We start from the raw sequence: 22,997 nt of genomic DNA, 5'->3' as shown, positions 1-22,997 counted from the left end.
TAAAAGGGTAATCACCTATGGCCACATAAAAAAGAAGACGTAAAGCTCACTGCTTATGTTAAACACAGAGCGCATCTAAAAGCTTACTGCCCATGTTAAACACAGAGCGCATCTAAAGGATGCAAAAAGAAAAAGTACCACAGAAGACAAGCCTAAAAGGACCTAAGTGGGAGGACGAAAGCCCGCCAGCAGCCGGTGAACCACCGACTCGGCGTGAGCATCAAAGAGCAAAACCCATCAAAGGGTAAATCAACCAGACCTTCCCAGATATTTTCAGGGAAGACGCTATCTCGCAAACAAGCGTGACGCCTCAAGGCAACAGAATTCGCCATAGCTCAGCCCAAAGAATCCACAGTATCTAAGGCTGAACGGATTGTGAAGTCGGCCAGGTCGCGGCCATCTCGAATGGAGTGAAGGAGGTCAGCTCGAGCACCTTCGGAAGTGGCAGTAAGCAAAGACTCTGCAGAGTCCCACAGGGCAGAGGTAGCCCGAGCCACAACACACACAGTGTTTAAGGACCGAAGGGCTGCACTAGTGAATGCAAAGGCGTTCCTGCCCCAGCATTGAAGCACCACTTGTCGGCGCCGATTGTGCCTCGTCAGACGCCGACTCGGCAGCCTCCGGCGTCGAGTTGGCGCCGAAACAATGACAAGCTCCCCCTCTGAAGAAGTAGAGGTCGCCGGCCGGGGTGGCAATCTTTCGGCGGCGGCTCCGCCTCATCTAGAGCAGGCCCTAATTCCAGGGAAAGGAGCGGAGGCAGAGCCGAGGAGGCAAGCCTCTGGTGCCGGGACGGCGCCGACCCCGGCTCCGGACAGGCGGCTGCCTGCCCGGAAGACTGGGGTGTGTTCAAGTCAGGGCTATGAGCACGGGCAACCACCTGCGGCGCCACAGAGACCCACCCGGGGCTATGCAGTGCGGCAGAAGCGCCATGGGTTAAAAAGGGGGACCCAGGTGGGCCGTGCTCTAACGACTCCACGTGGAGAGTAGAGGGGGACCCAGCAGGCCCGCGCCCTAACAACACCACATCTCCAACGTTCCTGTGAGGCAAGGGCTCAATTGGTGCCAGGGGCGAACCCTCTGGCAAGTCCGTCGGGGACCCCACAAGAAGCAGAAGCCCCGCGGATGCCTCAGGAACGGGAGAGGACCCAAGGAAGGCCTGCAAGGCCGTAGCATAGGCCTCCATTTGGGCCCGAGTAGCCCCCACACCCGGAAAGGGTGGATAGAGGGGGGGGGGCGCACGTCTGGAAAGTTACAGGAACCAGAGCCCCTGACCACAGAAGAAGGTGAGGTCGATGACCTAGGCCACAAGCGCCTCGACTTACCAAGTGGAGAACACCGGAGCGGAGATGATGCAAACATTATCGGCATGTGGCCTGGTTGCGATGCGCAAGATGGCGCCGCGATGCGACAATCCGAAACCACTGCAGGCCAACCCAGCAAACAGCACACTGGCAGAGGGGCAGTCTAAACTCCTGCAGCTTCCTTGGTTCTTCCCCCTTGGAAAAAGGGTTGTCTTGTTCCCAGAAGTGGTCTAAAGTCTGACTCATCCTCTCTCCTGGAATCCCCCAGCCCCTGTCACTCAAACTCCAGAAAAAGAATACACAACCTAGCAGAGGCAGGCTTGGATAGTTAGGCAAGAAAATACCTACTTTCTAAAAGTGGTATTTTCAAACACAGAATGTTAAAACCAACTTTACTAAAACATATATTTGATCATTTGGAGTTCAGGAATACTAAATTCGAATTTCTACCATGTTACCTGAGTCAGTTAGGATTAACAGATTTAATAATCAAACTTCCCATTCTGGCCTATGGGGAGCAGGTAGCCTTGCAATAGTGAAATACAAAAATGACTGTAATTCACTATTAGGACATGCCACACACACCAGGGCTTGTCCTACCATATACTTACAATGCACCCTGCCCTTGGGCCTACTTTAGGGGTGTCTGATATGAAGAGAAGGGAAGGTTTAGGGACTGGCAAGTGGGTGCACTTGTCAAGTCAGCATGGCAGTACTAGACTGTACATAGGCTTTGCAATGGCAGGCCTGAGACACACTTTAAAAGTTGCTTCTGTGGGTGGCACAACCAGTGCTGCAAGCACACCAGCAGCATTTGATTTACAAGTCCTGGTCACACAAGGTGCACTGTACAAGGGTCTGATAAGTAAATCAAATGACCCAATCATGGAGTCACTAATTAATAAATCAATTTAACATAGGAAGCACTTGCACTATGGCACTGAATAGCAGTGGCACAGTGCCCAAAGCATATAACCAGCAAAACATATCAAAAACAGAGGAGGCAATCAGTAAAAAATGGAAGGGAGACTCACGCCAATGGCACCGGGTCTAACACCAACTATTTACCATTTTCGAAATTGTGCTTGGCACGTGCATATTTGATTAAACAGTGAGTTTACAGGGCTCAGATTTTGGAATGCACCTAACTCTAAGCCTGTGGGTAAATCTTGGCTTCATGAATTTCAGAAAAAAGATCTGTTCAAGGTGGCTTCGAAAAGAACATCAGAAGCTCAGGCATGTCGACTGAGGAATAGAGCACTGGTGGATAGTAACTTTTTGTTTTTTTTAACTGTACTCTGAATTGGCCAAAGAGGTTTAGTAAAACTTTCAAATGAATATATCCTAAACCTTCGTTCAGCTATGAAGATTGGTCTGAAGCAGCCTTGAAGATGGCCACTTCTAGTGGTAAACAACCAGCAGTAGAGCACTAAAATGACAACCCTATGTGGGTGATTTTACTACTTGCTTTCAGGTGAAGAACAATAAGGGCTACGCTCTGGTCCTGTATTCAACAAAGTTTTCTCAACACATTTGATTGGCTCTTTTCATTAGAGGCAGCACCATGTTAGTCAGAAAATGCAAACATACTGCCGCAGTGGAGAGTAAGACCTAGGGGATACTGATAATTCTCAGAGGAACCCAGTTCACTGTGGTGCTGCAACCTTCTGCATAGGTTTCCTATTGTGATCCATCGTGTGGCCAATGTCTCTGCACTGCTATCTGGAAATGGAAGAACCAAGGCATATCCACACCTGTGAGTTTCCTCAGTCCTTCCTATGTGTATTCCTCAAGAACATGAGTCCTTGAAGCGAGAGGAAAGGAGGCAAAGGGGTAACATTTCCTCAGTTACATCATAGCATCTTTACTTGCACTTGACCAGGCTTGGAGGATGCAGAAACTGGAAAGTACCTTGCAAATGCATTATGGTCTTTTGCCTCCCACCAACATGTCACATTTAGCAAGCACCAAGGCCCAAGACCTAGAAAGTGTTTTGGCAGTATGCATAATATTAAACATATATGGTGAGTCGTTTTGTTTACACTCCTTTATTCTATTACAGCACAAGCGCTTCAATAGTTTATTCTTTTCTCCATGTTCCCCGAGTGTGGTTAACAAAAGTTTCAGTGCAAATTTAGGTAGTAGCACTTTTTGTTTTCCCATTACAATCTTTGTTTTAATCCCTGGATTGATGAAAATGTTAGTTTTATTAGTCCTTCCATTCTCCAAGTAGAAACTGATTTAAAAGAAGATGAAGCAAGAAGAGCTTAATTCACCTTTTTTGCACAGATGTTGCTATTCCTCCCCTTTGAGAGACACGCAGTATTAAACCTTCTGTTGGTGCTAGTCATACTAAGGATATGCAACCTTTCATCGTGGCACCACTTATTTTATGGATCACATTTCACTCCCAGAGATGGGGTGCTGAAGATTTTAAAGATTGAACAGTGCTGCAGTACCCAGTTCATGTGGCAGCTTGCTGACTTTGCAGTGCTTTCCTTAATTTCAGATTGACTGGTGCTCTACATGACCTTTTTGGGGGCATGCTCTTCCACTACCTTACTCTGTTACTGTAGCCTATGTATCTATTCAAAACGTTTTTCCCCCAAACGCTGAGACCTGAGCAACATGGCTGATGCTCGGTGGAGTTGCAAAACAGCGAATGAGGAGATTGGCCCTGGTTTACCCCACGACCGTCACCTACCCAGCCGGACATTAGTCACAGTTCTTACTTGTCTCCCTGCCAGGACACCTTCCTCCGGGTCTAGACAGCACTATATAAACTTCTCAAATCAAATAAACTCAAAACTAGTTTTCCTGAACGCTGAGACCTGAGCTATAAGGCTGATGCCCGGTGGAGCTTCTAGACAGCTAATAAGGAGATTGGCCCTGGTTTCCCCCTTGACCGTTACCTACCCAGCCGGACATTGGGCACAGTTCCTCCTCGTCTCCCCGCTATTATTCCTTCCTCCCCTCCCTCCTACGAATTGTTGCAACAATGTTTATGTGTACTGTACCTTACTTTGCTCTTGTAACTGATGTAACTTTAAACGCAATGACCCTAAATGTAAAGCGCTCGAATACCCTCTTGGGTCAAGTTTGCGCTATATAAAACATTATAAATAAAAACAACCCCGGACCCCAGAGGGCGATCAACGGTGGAACTGGACAGTAGAGGGACCCGCAGTCGACGACAAGGCCGGGGGGAGAGACGACTCAGACCGGGACAGCCGTGCCGAGAGAAGCTTCATACGGCGCTACCGCCGAGACTTCGGTTTCAGATGTTGGCAGGCTTCACATTCCGTGGAGTCATGGTGCTCGCCCAGACCCCACATACAAATACGATGCGGGTCTGTCGCGGACATTTGCCGCGAACAAGAATTACAAGATTTGAAGCCCGAAGGCATGGCACACTGCTCCCGATGCGAAGCGTTGAAAAAGTGGCCTGAATACAGGCCAGAGGAGCTCACTCCGGATCCGCGTTGCATGCGGAAAAGAAGGAAACTGACGTAAGCGTGCCTGGAGGGACTTATATGACCTCGCTGATGTCAAGTACAAGGACAACGTCAGGGAGGGGTCGTGTGGCGCCGTCCCGCGGCGCGAGAGGTGCTGCTGCAAAAAAAATCCGGATCCAGTCTCACGTCTGGGGATATTCTAAGTTAGGGAATCTGCGGCTAGATGTCTCTATCAGGTATCAGCTTTTATATATCATTTAGTTTATATAGAGTGGTTTGATCTCAAGCGCGGTTACTGAGATTTTAGACATTGAATCTTGCAATATGTCATAGGAACCCTTAAGGACGGACTCATTATTAATCTAGTCTCTGTTAAGTACACTGGATGAATAAGATTAACTTTTATTGTACATGTTTGTTTGGTTTCAGAATTGGCAACCTTTACCTTTGAATGGAGTTCAGTTGCGTCACGTAGCGAAAGTAATAGAACATACATATTTACGCCGAACTGGGAAGCAACGATACATGCGTATCACTTGGGTTAGATGTTCCATTTCATCTTAATATGTAAGCTTGAGGTCAATTGCCCTTTTTTTCTATCACATCTGGGTTCAGAACGCCCATTACCTTTATGGTTATGTTAGAGGTCGCTTTGATTACTCTTAATGTCATCCATCTGTTTCTTTTAGAGATCTTCGTGATTCTTTAAGCATATAAGAAGCTATATCTCTGTACATTTATCTACCATTCAAATATAAACGTGTGGATATAGGTAATTAAGTTAACTATCTTTGATGGTGCAAGTATTTAAAATGGATGATGTGGAGGTTGCAATTTGCCGTAAGACGCCCAGTTTAGACGCAGCAAAACTTCCAGCCCTCCAACGTCAGCGTAGAGCCAAAAATAGTATTCCACTCACTGTAAGAGGGAGATGCACTTATGTCTTGCTCCGGAAGCCATGCATTGCACAATTTGGTGATCAGACCGCTTCGGTCCTCACCCCCCAGCACCACCTGTAAGGCCAGTAGTGTTCGCGGTTCTTCCGGAAATGCAGGGTAAATGTCCCGAATTGCCTGCCGCACATGCACATAGGTAAACCCAAGCATCAGTCCAGCTTCTTGACCCGCCTGGAGGTATAACAGAGTACGGAATCAACCCTGTTTATTGAAGTCGCCAATACGAGTAATCCCATCTGTGCTCAATGTCTTCAAGGCTGCCGGTTCTCGAGCTGCAGAGATCCCAGGGTGCGCAGCAAGTAGCAGTTTTGGCGCATGCAAATAATTCAACTGAGCACTGCTAGCAATAGTTTTCCACACCCAGGCCGTGCAGTGAACAGGACTAATTTCACTGCGCGGGCCTCCTCCACCGCCCTTCAGCGCCACCGAGATCAGCGGCATCGGTAGTACGGAGTCTGTCTCTATCGCAATATGGGGCTGAAACCTCTGTGGGAAATACCAAATGTGCGCAAATTGCGCCTGGGCGCATAAGTAAAACAAGCGCATGTCAGGGGCCTCAAAGCCACCACATTCAAATGGCAAAGTCAGTACATTCCAGCTGCAACTGGGCTTCCCACCTTCCCAAACAAATGTTAAGAGTCTAATGCAATGCAGTGAACAGCGCTTTGTTCAGATGGATTGGAATATTAACAAATGAATAAAGGAGTTTAGGCAAAAAATAAGTTTTTATGACCGCAATGCGATCCGCAAGTGAAAGGGGAAGCTTAGCCCAGCGTGCAACTTAGTCTGTGATCGTGTCAACGACCCTGACGTAATTAGCCGTAATCACCACCTCAGGGTCCCTATGGAGCCATATGCCAAGATATTTCACTGGGTCAACCGACCACTGCAAAGGATAGTCTAAGTCAATCTCTTTAGTACCTGCAGTTAGCGGAAACACGGGGGACTTAGCCCAGTTGATGCCCAAACCTGAATGTCTCTCAAATTTGACATACTCTCATAATAGCTCCAATAAAGATGTGGCGGGTTCGCGGACATAGAGCAGCATGTCGTCAGCACCAATATCAACGCAAATAACATGGCTGTCCTACTGCATGCCCCTTTTAATAGAAAAGGGAGCAGAGACCCATCCATTCACTCGAATACATGCAACTGGTGTAGTGTACAAGAGGTGAATCATTTAAAAAAAAAAAAACGGTGGTAGGCCCATTGACAGCAGGACAGTGAACATTAATACCCACTGAATGGAATCAAAGGCCTTGGCCGCATCCAGGAGTACAGCCACAGCCAGGAAATCCTGCTCAAAATAATGTAGAGTAGAAAACACTGTACGGGGGTTATGCATTGTGGATCTTGAGGGCACAAATCCAGACTGGTCTGGAAGGACAGTTTGGGAATTAAGGGCTGGAGCCTGGTTGCAATCATTTTAGCCAATATTTTGGCATTGATGTTTATGAGAGGGGCCCGTAGGAGTCACAGACATTCGCCTTCTTATCAGGTTTCAAAAGCATTACTAATAGGGCCTCTTTAAGTGAGGAAGGCAAAGTTCCGGAATCATACGCCTCAGCAAATACTTCTAGTAGGCGTGGCGCGAGGACCATCTAGCCCTGCTGCTTTGCAAGTCAGGAGAGACATAATGGCCTGCTTAACGTCCTCAACGTCAAACGGCTGCATGAGGTATTCCTTATAATGTGGAGGCAGCCAACCCAGCGCCACATCTTCTAAGTAGGCATGTATATCCTCCGCAACTGGTCGCTTTTGTTCCCCATATAGATCCGAATAAAAGTCCAGCACCACTTTGCTAACCTCAGTATTGCCAAAATGAGCCCCTCCCTCCCCGTCCAGCAGTACGGTAATATAGGCATGGCTGCGCGGGGTAGCTAACTTCTGCGCCAGCGAGCGACTAGAGCTTCCCCCTCCCCATAATAATGGCAGTGCACCATCAGGATCTGTGCACCATTTCTTGATCCACTCTCTCTTTATGTTCAGTTACAAGATCACGTATTGCAGACAGCGTCTCAGGGGCCGGAAAGGAGCATAGGCCTGTTCCAGAGCAGCTATTTCCCCAGCCAGCTTGTGTATCCTCGGGGCAGATCCCGAAGGACCCCTGCCGGTGTGCCAATACAGACCCCTCCCCCCCGAATTGTAACTTTGTAACTTTGAATGCTTCCCAAAGAACCCCTTGATTGTCAACCGTCCCCTCATTTATCCTTAAGAAATTATGAATAGCCTCCCCAACTGTATGCTCGAAAACTGGATCAGTCAGGGATGATGGCTGCAGACGCCACGAAAACGAGGGGCGTCCACAACCAGGAACCCGGAGCTCAAGAAGAACTGGAGAATGATCTGAAAGAGTTTAGGCCAGGTGTTGAACATTCACTACCCAGGTAAAAGCAGCCTCCGACAGAAACCAATAGTCCACCCTGGACCACGTACCATGTACCGTAGAGATAAAAGTGCTCTCTCTGACCCAAGGGTGCCTCATACGCCAAATGTCATGCAAATTCCCGGCATCTAGTATCCCCAGGACTGCATCAGTGGTTAGCCTATGTCGCACTACCCCCGCTCCCACCCTGTCCACGTTAACATCCAAGCATGTATTAAAATCTACCCCCCAAAGAATCTCAGCAGCTGCAAAAGCAGAGATACAACGCCACACATCCGCGAAGGGATGATCGTCCACATTCGGACCATAAACATTCACTAACAGCACATTCGTACCCCCAAGCGTTCCAAACACAATAGCCAGCTGGTCTTGATCATCCGTCTCTGTGCTGTGAACCTGAAATGGGACCCCCTCCTTGACCAGGATCATCACTCCCCGGGAATACGAGGAATAAGACTAAACAATCTGCACCCCAGCCCACCGCATCCTACAGTCCGTTCAGAGAGATTGGTGAGATGGGTCTCCTGAAGCATGGCCACTTGAATATTTAGCCTGTCAAGGCTCGCTATCACAGTGCGTATTTTCTTGGGAATGTTAAGGGCACGTACATTCCGAGATAGGAATCTAAAAGTACCACTGATGAGTCTTGATAGACCTCAGATGCGTATATGTGCTAAGAACAGTAATCAGAACATTGCGCCAGAAGTCAAACATATACCACTCAGATAGTGCCAGCTGATCCCCGTCCACCCAATCCCCCCGTCCCCCCACCCACCTCGGCCTCCCCAACTTGCCAAAGACATCCCACATTTGGTAAATCAGACCCCAACAAGAGTAACAGTCCCAATCCAGTCCTACCCAACCCACCCACCAAGATAATGTAAACAAGCACGGATGGGAAACTCCCATGAGGGGGCGTCGGAGCGCTTCTAGCCTCCTAAATAGTAAGAAGTTGCTGAGCATTGCAGGTATCTACGCGTATCACACAATAGCAGCGTTTCCCCCAGCTCCTGGTCAGAGAGAGTCATATATAGGCAGTAAGTCCCAAATGTAGCAACCTGCGTAGAGAAGGAATGGTTAGAAACAACATTTCTGCAATATACAAAGACAGACAACAAAGCAATAACATGAAGGACAGGTTGCTAGGCCCCTATTGTTCCTTAATGTCCGAAGGCACCAGAGACTCTTGTTGTGTCCGTTTCAAATGTTTAGCGTGTTCAAGGGCAGCCTTGGGATTGGTGAAGATTTTGGAGTCGCCCTCAGGACCAATGCGCAAGTGAGCGGGGTATAACATAGCGTAGGGGACCCCTACGGAATGTGGGAACTTTTTTACGGCACCAAACTCCCTCCTTGCGGCCTGCACCGCGACTGTAAAATCGGGAAAGATTGAAAGGGAGCTGCCCTGGTGCACAATGTTCCCCTTGTCAAGTGCCATACGTAGAATCACATCTCGATCCCTGTAATTTAACAGTCGCACTATAATTGGGCAAGGTGGAGCGCCTGGAACAGGCCGCGCCGCTAGGGTTCTATGATCCCGTTCGACAATGAACATGGGGGACAGCTGTTCGGCACCACAGATTTCCCTGATCAAGTTCTAAACGAACAGCTCTATCTTGCCAACATTCGTGGATTCAGGGAGACCTGTTATGCAAATATTATTACGCCGGTAACAGGCTTCCAAATCCTCATTCTTGGCCTGAATTAAAGATAGAACCTTCTCCATGTTCAGCGTCTTCCCGGCAACCTCACTAAGTCCATCCTCTGTTGCAGACACACGCTGTTCTACTTCTCCCATACAAACATTGTGTTTCTCAAGTTTGCGTTGACATATGATCCAAGCGATGGTTCACAGCAGCCATGGTTTCCCCTATGGACTGCAAGCTGCGCTGCATGGCCTGCAGCGTTGTCTCGAGAGTGGGCGTCCCAGCAGCCGGGGCATCAGCCTCTGAATCCGAGGCCGCCCTCTGCGAAGTCTTGGAGTATTTGCGCGCTTCAAAGGTGAGTCAAGGTTGAGTTTTATCAGTCGTCCTCACGGCAAAGTGCGACACGACACCACAGGCCCAATTTGCACAGCTGTGATGGTTCTCACCAACAAAGGGCCCAGGGAGTCTCTGGTCATAGCAAGCAAGCCTTTTGAGTCACAGCTATACGAGGTGCGACCCACCACAGTCACGCCAGGGCACGATGGCGCGAGACGCAGAGGTCCCCCCCAACAAGAAGCAGTTCACCGCCCAAAAAATGCCAATACTGCACAGGTACAACAGGGGTTGAGAAGCATAAAGGGGCACAGCCTTCCAAAAGTAAGTCCAAGCCAATTCTATTAAGCAGAGGGAGGCCTCCACCCACTACAAGGGCACAAAGTTACTGCAGCATCTACCCATTACTCGTTGCGCCTCAGCATAACAGCAGCCGCACTATACCCCGGACTTCAGCAGCTATCCCCATACAATATACCACGAGTGCCTCAAACGATCACTGCCAGCCAGGTATCACCTCATACCGCCCCGTCGTTAGGCCACCATCCAGCGCAGTCTGCCACACTCCCACTCGATCCCACGCCCAACCACAGCTCGCAGGCCGTGGCCCAATGGCGCCGCCTCCACAGACACCAGCCAGAGGTTAGGCCGCTCCCCACTCACAGCAGCCGGCGCCGAGCACCCAGGGTGCTGCGCAGCTCCTCCAAGCAGATCCGGGCTGACCAGGCAGGCTTCACGGGCCCGAGGCAGCAGGGGTACCGCACCACTAGGTCCTCCGGCGGCAAGGTTACAATCCACTGCTCAGAACGGTAGCCCGAGGGGCAGGCCACCGGTGAGCGCCAAGTGTGCGCGGCGATCAGGGCCAGCTCCACAGGTAGCAACGATGTCCTCTGCAGACACAGAGAGCCCCATCACAGCAGCGGCCTGCAGACCTCAGGGTCGCACAGGAGCCGCCATTTTGTGTAAAGGCCACAGGATCAGGCTCCCCTCGCCAGCAGGCGCATCAACGTTTCCAACCTGCAAAAGCCGCTCCAAACCGGGCAGGACACTCAAGAGGTAAGGCGCGTTCATTTTTTAGCATACCAATGTTGTGTGAAAGGAGAATATTTGGTGGATTTAAGGCTCAGCCGAGCAGAGCCTCTCTAGTGAGCGGCCATCTTGCCGCGCGCTCAAGCCACGCCCCCAAACCTTTAACCTATTTTAATCAATTGAATTAAATAATTGTTTTTATTAATGTTTTACCTTTTTCATGCATCATTTGATCTGCCTTGAAAAAATTCCAAGCTGGGACGAAACATTGTCAGCTGAAACCATCTAGGAAGCATCATCAACCTATCTGAAGACACTGTAGAATAATTTGAATTGTACAACAAGCTACAATATTGTTAGTTTTTTTGTGATACTAAGAATAAGTAAACATACTATCCATCTGAATATAGAGTTCAGTTTGTGGTAATCTTTGCAGGGTATAAAAACTGTTGTTTTGCGGAGAAACATGTCCATAAAAAATGTTTTAAAGTCTTCTGTCAGGTGGCTGAAATAAAGGTAGCAAGGTTTAGATCCGCATCAGATGGCAGAGAAAGAAAGGCCATTGACGTGCAGATTGTGACCATGGAAGATTGGATCTAACGCAGTCGCACAATGCCACTACCAACACATAAGGACATTGCTGAGAAAAATGCTCAGATCCAGTCTGGCACCAGGAGGCATTTACAAGGTGAGAATTCTGCCGTTAGAAGTATCCATCAGAAAAGATCCCACTGTCCATCTCAGTGGATATTAGCATTCCTGTTCATTAAGAATATGCCAATTGATATTAGATCATAACATCTTTTCCACCGGAGCCCATGTCCAGGTCAGTTTGTCCGTATTAGTGTTACTGGCCATGAAACTTACCTGACTGGAGATCCAGAATCATGAGTGATATTGACATAATTAGATTAGTCAACTGATTTGTAAAATAATGTGTGATATTGACATAATTAGATTGGTCAACTGATTTGTAAAACCATTGGGAGCATTCTCACAAATGTTCTGTTTCTACTGTAGGGACCATATAATTAATTCTACTTACCTCAATTCAGTTTCAGATTGCTCACCTCCTTGTCCTGAAGATGATCTTTACTCAGTAAAAGATCGGAACGCCGTCGAGCCCCCCACAACATGAACCACTACTTATTCTACATACTTACTTGGGATTCCTTTTTCTGTTGTAATTAATGTCACAACACACACCTTGTTACTTATGTGAGCACCTGATAATATTTGGAAAATTCTGTTTATCGTTTGCAAATAAACTGCATTTGTCTCCCTACACACTCTCGCTCCCCCCCCTTTTTCTGATTAAATTGTCCAGCCTAAACTGTTCTCACACCACCCGCCCCCGGGGCTACTATCCAGGACCTAGTAAGGCCCACCCTGAACCATTGTTTACCTAAAACATATCATAACCCCAGGTTCACTTATTGGGGTACCCTTGTTTTCCTACACTAAAATGTGGCTGTAGTGTCACAATGCATGGAGGTAGCAGTTCTGGAGAGTAAATGTGCTGGGAAAGTACCGAGTGCAAGTGTACCTACAATTGTACATTCTATTTTGAGAAGACCAGGCCAGCCTGGCGAAGACATGACGAGGACCGTGACACGCAAGGTTGAAACAAAATATTAAAATTCTCAAATCACAGACAGACGCGAATAAGATAGCTGCGGTACGAACTCAAAGAGTATGTAACATAAGGGGCATAGGTCTGAACTGAACATTATTGGCTAGTCAATTAATCCTTCGGCACATCTAATACTAATTAAACCAGTAACTGTAGGACTGGCTATGTATAGAATTCTGAAATAGCTAATATGCAATAAGCGGCACTACGTATAAATTGCCATTCTGGTTACCTGCAGTGAAGACTTTGCCAGCTCCGGACAGCACGACTGCGTGGCAGTCAGAATCTTGGGCAATCTTGTTGAAGCATTCCACCATCTCCCTAGGGTTCGGAAGGACAAAGGAAGAGGAAAGGAATAAGAGTCAAAGAGACTGACCGTTCCTAACAACAACAGAAAGGAGCACTAGCAAAGTGAACAGGTCTGGTTGTATGTGCAAATGCATGCATCATAAACACATTCAAGTCAACAAGAGAGGGCTATAGTTGTAAAGTAGCCCCTTATGCAGGTCAAAGCAATCACTCGATTGAAGTATCAAGAGTACACCCAAACAGCCATTGCTGTTAGGTAACAGATAAACAGTTAACTGGGCTGAGCAAAGAGTTGTTTGAAGAAAGCCAATTAATAAAAGAGGCAGACCTAAAGTCCATTCTATGTATATTGTTAACTATAGGTCATTTTGACACCTGCACTGTCCAATCCCAGATCTAAATAGAACAAGCATTTTCAATGGACTAGGTCTAGCTTCGGCGAGCGTTTAAGCCATTGGCATTGTAAATAACAATGCCTTTTATTTATTGGTTTTAAACCCAACACATACATAAACAGCATTGTTCTATTTTAAGGCCAATAGCTCAAACTCTCGCAAATGCAAGAGCACTTTAATGTTGGCCGCGCACCTTTCTTTAGCCACTGCTTGCCATATTCAGGTTACAGTGGGGCAGAGTCTAAACAAAGGGACACGGACAATATTAAAGTGAAATCGCATATGGTGCACTTTCACACAAAGCAAAAACAAAAAAACTCAATATAGAAATGTTCTGCAGCGCGGCCACGGAAGTGAAATCAACCTGCGCTATTAATTAATAAAATAAATAATTAAATAAGCATTTCCGCTAAACTGAAAGCGGACCACTCCGTCAATTAAATCATTGAATAAGCGCGGACGCTATAGATAAAGCGGACTGCGTAGTAATTTAAATAAATACAGTAGTCAAAGCGTGCGGTGTGCTGCGATGTCGTGGGTGGAATAGGGAAAAGAGCATTAAAGAAAATAGTGCTCACCAACTTATAGAGCAGACCATGTAACGCCACCAGTAATAGGTCCAGTTGTTAAGGGTGGTAACAAAAGCAGACATGGGGGTGCCAAGGAGGAACTAACAAGCCTACTAATGACCCAGAAGCCAGCGTTTACGAAGGACAATGATACAAGCCAATTTAAAATATGGGAAGAGAGTGGGCGGGACTTCACAGCCATACTCCACTACTGCAAGTAGCAACCTATACACCAGATCACAAAGAGCCCCAAACCCTTGATTCACCCTTGGCAGCCAAAAATACAAACAAGCTTGCTAACATATCCAAAGAGGAATGAGAGGGGGAAAGAACAAAATACCGCAACGTGGAATTCACTGCTAAACACAATTCAACTAGCAGTAGATGCACTACAATACCAATCCGATAAAATGGAGCTCCAACTCACTCTTCTTAACACACTGGCAGTTTTTACAGCTGGCATCGACGACAAGTTAGGCAACTTAAACAACTTAATAGTGATAGCACAAACAAACACCTACCCAAGTTGCAATTGCAGCCAGGCACTAGATAAAGTAGCCACATTGCCGTCCATGCTAAATGACCTAATAGGAGACTTAAGGAATCTACACAGAGGAAATGCAACTGCAGAAAATGGCTTTACAAAACCGGAAGAAGAAGCACTCAGAAACGAGGAGACACCCGGAATCAAAACAGAGTTAACTGTCAATCACACCCCGCACACGAAGAAACAATTCAGACGGGACAGGAACGCCCAAAGAAACTCAACGCCAAACAACGGCGGCAAGAAAAAAGGAAAGGGCGGAACCAAAAAATGGAAATTGAAACATCTACTACTAAATACTTTCTGATCTTCTTTGCATCAAAGGACAAACCTCCTCTCAACAATGTTCACTCCACAGAGGACGAAGACCGCACGCCCTTCAGTTTAAGTCAGCAGCTGCTGCATAAAACAATCTATAACCCGTTGAATCAAGGACTTCCGCCAAAAGATCAACTGGAACAAACAGACGTACATAGAGTTGTGGTAACAAAGATGAAACAACTCACCCAGCCAAACTGTGACAAGAACAAGACAGCGAGGGACCTCGACGGCCAAACAGGAGCTCTAACACCGCATAATAAGGATCCTCCGCCTCAAATGGAGAGGCAAACACTTGAAGCAACTTCCAACCAAGACATACTACCAATAACAGCAAGTAACTATTCACTTAGGCCAACTTCCGAGATGGGGAACAGGAACGGAATGACTGGCTCAACGCTAAGCCAAACCCATGAAGTTCAACCAAGAGATACACTAGTTAAGACCACTCGCCCAGATCCAAGTCAAACTGAGCATCCCGAAGCAAACGGAACTTCTGAAATACAAACAATCTCAAAGCAAACACTCCTTTTTAAAGCAATAACCCACAATGCCAATCTGCCAGGCGAAGACACTACCCAGGCATCTCATGAAGTCCCCTTAGCTCAGGGCTCATCAGTTCAAGCACACCAAACAACTAGAAAATACCAGGCGGAAGGAAGCATTAAACAATCAACAGAGATGCTCGTCTTTCTTCCGGAATACACGTCGCAAGGGCAGCACGACACGCTAAATCGCGGCAATCTTCTTAAACTAATGGAATACATTCCCAGTCTGGAGGGAATAAGTTCGAATGACTTCATTTCTGTTGAATTTCTGCCTGCGACAAATCCAAACACCCCGGAGGCAACCAAGACTACCTGGTCCTCTAGTACTGTTGCAGACTTAATTGCAAGAGAGGTGGAGCAATTTAAGTCCTGGGGCATCAAGCTAGTTCCTCTATTAAAACCAGCTTATCCATCAACACTTCAGAGGAGGAAAAGCCTTGAATCAGCGACAAAACAGACAAAAACCCTCAGCGTTCTTAGAGGAGCCTTGGGTAGCTCGCCCAAAAAAAGAGAGAATACGCCCTGGCAGCATTCGGAAGCTAGGTCGAGGGTGGCAGCAGCACACCCAACAAGTGGGCGTCGGGCAATGCCAAAAGCCCACCAGACCAGCACTCTCACCAGACCAACTTCATGAGAGGAAGCCAGCCAAACAAAAACGCAGATAGCCCTCTGGGACGGACAGAAGTTAGCCCTAGGGGGGCCTTCCACCAAAACCAAGCACTAACAAGGGAAACACTGTCTCGTACACTTATTTATTTATTTATTTACTAACATTTATAAAGCGCGAACGAATACCCGTAGGCGTCTCGGCGCTAGACTACAGAGATGTCCCTTCCCAGAGGTAGGAAGTTCATGCAGAGTGATGAGCAGTATCACTGGTTAAACAGCCAGGTTTTCAGTCTTTTTCGAAACTGCAGGAGTGAGAGACTGGTTTTAATATGTTGAGGCAGAGTATTCCAAATCTTAGGAGCTGCTACTAAAAAGCGGCGGTCGCCCCAGGAAGCTGTTCTGGAGCGAGGAATCACTAATTGATTAAAGGATGTGGATCTGAACTCTTCATACATCCCGCGGAGGCCTGATGCCATCAACAAATAAGAGATGACACACAGGCAGGGTGCCATCTATAGGCATCTGCTCATGGAATATAAATGGCCTATCATCAAAAATGGATGACCCGGATTTTCAAAAGTACATCTCTCTATTTGACATAGTAATGCTGCAAGAAACCTGGCTAACATCCACACATCATATTACGGGTTTCACTTGCTTCTCAACAGCAGCAACCAGAACCAACAGATTTGATCACCAGTCAGGAGGTTTGGCCACATACATATCTACTACAACAATCTCATCGGCAGCCCTTATGGACTCTTCCACATCCACAACCTTATCAGTAAAGATAAAACTACAGCTCAACAACAAAGAAGAAGAGATATGCCTGGTTAACGCATACGTCCACCCTAAACACATAGTCAAAGACTCCGACTCAATTTCCACCCAACTAGCGGAGTACGTCTCTCAAATGGAAAAACCACTCCTCCTTTTGACTGGGGACTTCAATCAAAACATGCTTGGCAAATCAACAGAAGAAGAGGCTCTGGCTTTAAACATAATCTATACCATACCACCACAAAGCTCCCCGCCAAGCAGGAAAAAGCATCCAAATAACGCTTTACTTAAAGAACTAGAACACCAAAACCTTCGGGCACTAAATGGAAGATTTCTTACTGACTCTCCGCCAGTAGAAACATTCTACTAACAAACAGCCAGCTCAATCCTGGATTATACATTTGCCAGTCTGGACCTATTTCCCCACATCCTGGGATTCAGAATGGAGGACAAGGGCGAAAGCGATCATCGTCCCCAGGAATGCCATCTATCAGCAAAGACGCCCACTGCATTCAAACCAGATAGAACGATAGGGTCGATCCATTCTATTAACCAAAAAAGGATCAAATGCACGGCAACCAATTTAACAACTCTGGCCGAAACTGCCCTCCAATTATATAACACACAAAAACCAAATGCGGCCAGGTACATCCAACACTGGGAGCAATACACTGGATCTTTGCCACAAGAACTAGCAATCAAGTCCGTCCCAAAAAGCAATCTTCACAAAGAGGGCATGAAGATAAACTTTAAAAAAGGACCTAGAGCAGAACTAAGGCTACACAAAAGATTAATCAACGTGGCCTTACGGAAATTAAGATCAATGCCTGAAAATTCTTATCTTCGGATGGAGCTGAGGAAACTAAGAGCGGAGTTCAAACGCATAAAATGGAACATAAAAAAAGATGCTGAAAACGAAACATGATTTCAAAAAGGGGGTGGTGATGGACAGAGTATCTGAGTTAATCAGAACACTCCTACCCAGTCAACAGATCAGGGCTTGATCCATCACCGTTTTTTAGCTCACTGCACCATCCCAGTTCAGAACCTGGCTATATGCAAATTAGTCTGTCCCTGGCCCAGTGCATCATGGGAAGAGGGCAGACCAAACTACCAAGCCAATTCTTCACTGGAAAGGAAACAAGCTTCCGGGGACCGGTTTCTGGCATTACAGCCGTCTTCGGCCCGGCTTGCTTGAATCCTGATGGTGCAGTGAGCAAGGGACTCATGTCTGAGCATACCCTTCCACACTCATGGTGGCCAAAATAATTTCAAAAAGGGGGTGGTGATGGACAGAGTATCTGAGTTAATCAGAACACTCCTACCCAGTCAACAGATCAGGGCTTGATCCATCATCGTTTTTTAGCTCATTGCACCATCCAATTCAGAACCTGGCTATATGCAAATTAGTCTGTCCCTGGCCCAGTGCATCATGGGAACAGGGCAGACCAAACTACCAAGCCAATTCTTCACTGGAAAGGAAACAAGCTTCCGGGGACCGGTTTCTGGCATTACAGCCGTCTTTGGCCCGGCTTGCTTGAATCCTGATGGTGCAGTGAGCAAGGGGCTCATGTCTGAGCATACCCTTCCACACTCATGGTGGCCAAAATAATTTCAAAAAGGGGGTGGTGATGGACAGAGTATCTGAGTTAATCAGAACACTCCTACCCAGTCAACAGATCAGGGCTTGATCCATCACCGTTTTTTAGCTCACTGCACCATCCCAGTTCAGAACCTGGCTATATGCAAATTAGTCTGTCCCTGGCCCAGTGCATCATGGGAACAGGGCAGACCAAACTACCAAGCAGTGAGCAAGGGACTCATGTCTGAGCATACCCTTCCACACTCACTGCACCATCAGGATTCAAGCAAGCCGGGCCGAAGACGGCTGTAATGCCAGAAACCGGTCCCCGGAAGCTTATTTCCTTTCCAGTAAAGAATTGGCTTGGTAGTTTGGTCTGCCTTGTTCCCATGATGCACTGGGCCAGGGTCAGACTAATTTGCAGGTAGCCGGGTTCTGGGCTGGGATGGTGCAGTGAGCTAAAAAACGGTGATGGATCAAGCCCGGATCCTTTGACTGGGTAGGAGTGTTCTGCTTAATTCAGATACTCTGTCCATCACCACCCCCCTTCATGAATCGAAAACGAAACATGGGCAAAATTACTACATGATACCAAGAGCAGTAACAGCGCACGTTTTTGGCAAACAGTAAATAGGATTCTGCGCCCACAAAACAACGAACCAGGCTCTCACATCATAGAACAATCATGGATCAACTATCTCTCCAGCCACTTCAATAACTACCCAGAACAGGCAGGAGTTCAGGTATCCAACAATACAGAGCCCGATTCTATAATGCCTTTGTTGGAGCCCTCGATCATGAGGGAGCAAGGTCTACCGAAAACATCATGGATGCACCAGCCACTCAGCAAATAATACTAATAAAAAAACAGATTCGCAAGGGTAGGAAAGAAGGCGCTCCAGGACCTAACGGCATACCACCAGCTCTTTTTAAGGAAAAGATCATAGAATGGGCCACTATTATGCAACTCTTATTCTCGGAAGTCAGACTGCTAAATAAAATCCCAGAATCCTGGAGAGGGTCGACGATTGTCCCCATATATAAAAAAGGCGACAAAATGGACCCAAACAATTACCGTCTTGTAGCCCTCATTGACAATGAGGCAAAATACTTTGCGGGAACTATCTTGGAGGAGATTGTCTCATGGGCGGATCTAAATCAGATTATACCATTGAACCAGACTGGCTTCCGGAAAAACACTGGAACAGCTACAAATATTCTGGCTATCTCTCTAATGATTGATGCAGCCAAAACAAAAAAACTGCTGCTGCACATGTGTTTGATTTTAGTGCGGCGTTTGATAACATCGAGAGAGACAGACTCTGGGGGAAACTGGAAAAATGGGGAATACCGCAGCAAACACTAAGCATGTTAAAGCTTCTTCACTCGGATACCTGGGTGCAGGTGAAGTTAGGAGGCGGCACACATCTGTCATCAAAAGTCTGTACCACCAAAGGCCTCAAGCAAGGGTGCGTGCTTGCCCCAATATTGTTCAACCTGTATATGGCGGATCTGCCAGGCATACTAAACACATGCAACTCCCACTCCCCGAGGTTAGGAGGGAAAACTCTGAGCAACCTTCTGTACGCAGATGATGTTGTGCTACTGAGCCACACCTACATCGGCCTCCAACAGCTACTGACTCAAATGCATACGTATGCCATGGAAAACAAACTAAAGATAAATTTGAGCAAAACACGCACCATGTCGATAAATATATACAAAAAGCCTCAGAAGTCTTGGACATTGGGTGGTCAAAAAATAGAGCCTGCTTCCGTCTACAAATATCTGGGACTCATTTTTGACCGAGACGGTTCATTTTCACAGCAAAAGCAGGAAGTAAAAAGGAGGGGGTCTTGCATTGCCGCCACATTAAAAAGTATAGCCAACCAACTGACAGGACCAATTCTGACTCCCTATCTGAAAGTCATCCAGGCTAAATTACTACCTTCCATCTGCTACGGCAGCGAGGCATTACGCGGGAGAGACTCCAAGAACCTGGACATAATCCAGACAAAAGCCTATAGAACAATATTTTCGCTCCCGTCCTACACATCGCCCGCCCAAGTCAAGTTGGAATTTGGATTACAAAAACAAACTCTTGCAAGACAGGGTGCTTATATTCATTGCTGCCACAAACTCCGTTCTGCTACCACCAACACTCTAAACTTGCTGTTATGGCAAGATGTACAAAGCAGGGACGGATCTCAGGCAAGATCTTATCTGAAGGCAGCCTTGGGGGCCACTAACCTAACAGCGATTTGGGACATGCAACTTGGGCATAATGCTTTAAAAAATTGGTTTGGAAAACCGTCAAATCCCTTTCACTATTAGAGGACAAAGAGACTTTTGCCAAAAGAAACCATGCATGGATGATTTTAAACTCTTATAAATCCCTGACACCACAACCATACTTCAGCCAGGGTTACCCCAAGGCAACAAAATTGAAGTTCTTAAAATACAGACTAGGGGTCTTGCCCACTAGAGAGCATCTTCCACCATGGCTCAGGAGCAATGGCCATGACGCCTGCATTTTTTGCAACAAAGAGAAGGGCGACATACTTCACATGACCTGTCTCTGCCAATAGCTGCGGCCAGCCCGCCAACAGCTCTTTAAGGACCAGCTCAAGCAGATAGGATCTCGCACTAGAAGGCAAGCGGTGCTGGCTTGCCTGAACCCTGCAAACACGAAATTGAACTGCAGATATGTAAAGTTCCTTGCGATATTTGAGCAAAAACTGTCAAAAAACATTCTGTACATTGACACAGAAAATATATAGACGCTTATTAGAACTCAAGGAACATGCTCTCCTGCCTTAAAAGAAATGTTCCTGGTCATTAGATCGTTTTTTTTTTATTGTATGCTCTTTTAATGATGACTTATTGAATCGATTTTCTTATGAGATTTGAAAGATTTTGTAAAATGTTTGCACTGGTTTTAATTAACTATGCATAATAAAGTTACCTTACCTTACTGCAAGTGTCGCAGCAGCACATGCGCTGCCCAGGCTCGACGTCAAAAATCAGTGTGTAAGTAAGGTAGCATATCTAAAGTTTGAAAAGCTGTGTGTATCGTGAAAAAACTTCCCGCGTTTTACCATTTCTAAGGAAGAGAAATCCAAATTGGAAGGACATGATAAAATAATATCTGAAAAAAAAATAATCTGTAGAATATTACGGGCACTAACTAAACTAAGTGAAAATATAATTTGTAGGGGAGGGGCAACAAATATACATACAATCAACAAAACTGGATTAATTATGGATATGGCAAAAAGTGTGATTTTCTTGCAGCAGTAATGTTTACAAAAGCAGTTTTAAGGTGGCATATTCGATGAACAAGTTGGGCTGAGAATGTCATTTGGTTCCCTTTAATGCACTACCAACACTGGGGGCTGTGAAGCAGGGGTTGGGAGGGGGCGGGGGATGACACCTCGCAGCCTGGCCCCACATTACGTAGTACAACAACATATATAGAAGCACACAAGACCTATACATTCCCAATTGAGGTTGAAGCCTACAGGACAGCACAGCTGTCTGGTTTGCTAACGACTTCTAGTGGGCTTTCTGAAAGCTTCCCTGGGAATGCACTCTGCCCATTGCTGACCATTGGCTTTGTGGACTTGCTTGCTTTCTATTTGCTGGATTTATTTGTTTTAGGCTGTCCAGCTTGAGGTAGTCTGTCCAGTGAATAATTGCTTGTTTACTGTATTTCTTCCTAATGTTAATTTTCTGTATAAAGGTCTATATATCTTGTTCTTATCTTGTCACATTTGTTGTACATTCAAAGAACGGGGTCAAACGTCAGGCTCTGTCTTCCAAGGGAGCTTGGTGTTTACTTTTCTTTCTCGATTCCAAAGTAAGAGAATTTGTGTAACAATCTTGCAGTGAAACGAAAGGCTTTTATCTGGCATAATACAGAAATTAACTATACTGATATCTCTGAATTAAAAAAATACAATTTAGGTATTTTTTGTAATTCTGATGTGTGGTGAAAACAAATATTTGAACATGATCAAAACACATCAATACACTGGGTGATGACATTTCCACACATTGTGCACAGTAAAACTGTATGTCTGTCCAAATGTAATAGTCATTTCAACTGAAAATGTGCTGCCTGCAATGGCAGTGTGCTAGCACACTATGCCACTATACAACACTCAAATTAACTCTATGCCCCGCCATTCTATGACATTCCACTCTACGGCATGCCACTTCACTCTACAGCACTCCATGTCAGTCCACTCGATGACACGCCACTCCGCTCTACGCACCTCCACTCCACCCCAATATACACCCCACTTCTCTCCACTCCATTCTACCCCACTCCACTTAATCCTGCCCGCTGGTCCAGTGAACCACGGCATTGGTTCCCACGTCCTTAGCCGTGTGAAGGTTGGGAAACTTGCTGCGGCCTGTGGTTCTGGGCGGGACTTAGTGGGGCCCCGTTCCGTAGCCACGAAAGGGGCTAAAAGCAGACTGTGCTGGGCGGCTGGAGAGGCCCAAGGACTTGGATGTAGCTCGTGGGTCCTTGAACAAACGCTTTGTCACCAAAAAGGCGACGGGCATCAAAGGGCATGTCCATCAAGGTGTTCTGGACATCC

The 22,997-nt window shown here is 46.6% G+C and overlaps 1 protein-coding gene across 3 annotated transcripts in view; it reads right to left on the bottom strand.

Moving 5' to 3' along the window:
- Nucleotides 1–22,997, bottom strand: part of LOC144782052 (delta(3,5)-Delta(2,4)-dienoyl-CoA isomerase, mitochondrial-like) — a 221,724-nt gene that overhangs the window by 128,097 nt on the left and 70,630 nt on the right. For all 3 annotated transcript variants that reach the window (XM_078661188.1, XM_078661187.1, XM_078661189.1), the window contains exon 3: nucleotides 12,969–13,057. In XM_078661188.1, coding sequence (XP_078517314.1) covers nucleotides 12,969–13,057 — 89 coding nt within the window. The remainder of the gene's footprint in view (nucleotides 1–12,968; nucleotides 13,058–22,997) is intronic.

This window comes from Lissotriton helveticus, chromosome 9 (genome assembly GCF_964261635.1).
Source record: "Lissotriton helveticus chromosome 9, aLisHel1.1, whole genome shotgun sequence".
In the NCBI taxonomy this organism is placed as follows: domain Eukaryota; kingdom Metazoa; phylum Chordata; class Amphibia; order Caudata; family Salamandridae; genus Lissotriton; species Lissotriton helveticus.
This window is presented reverse-complemented; position numbering and strand designations above follow the sequence as displayed.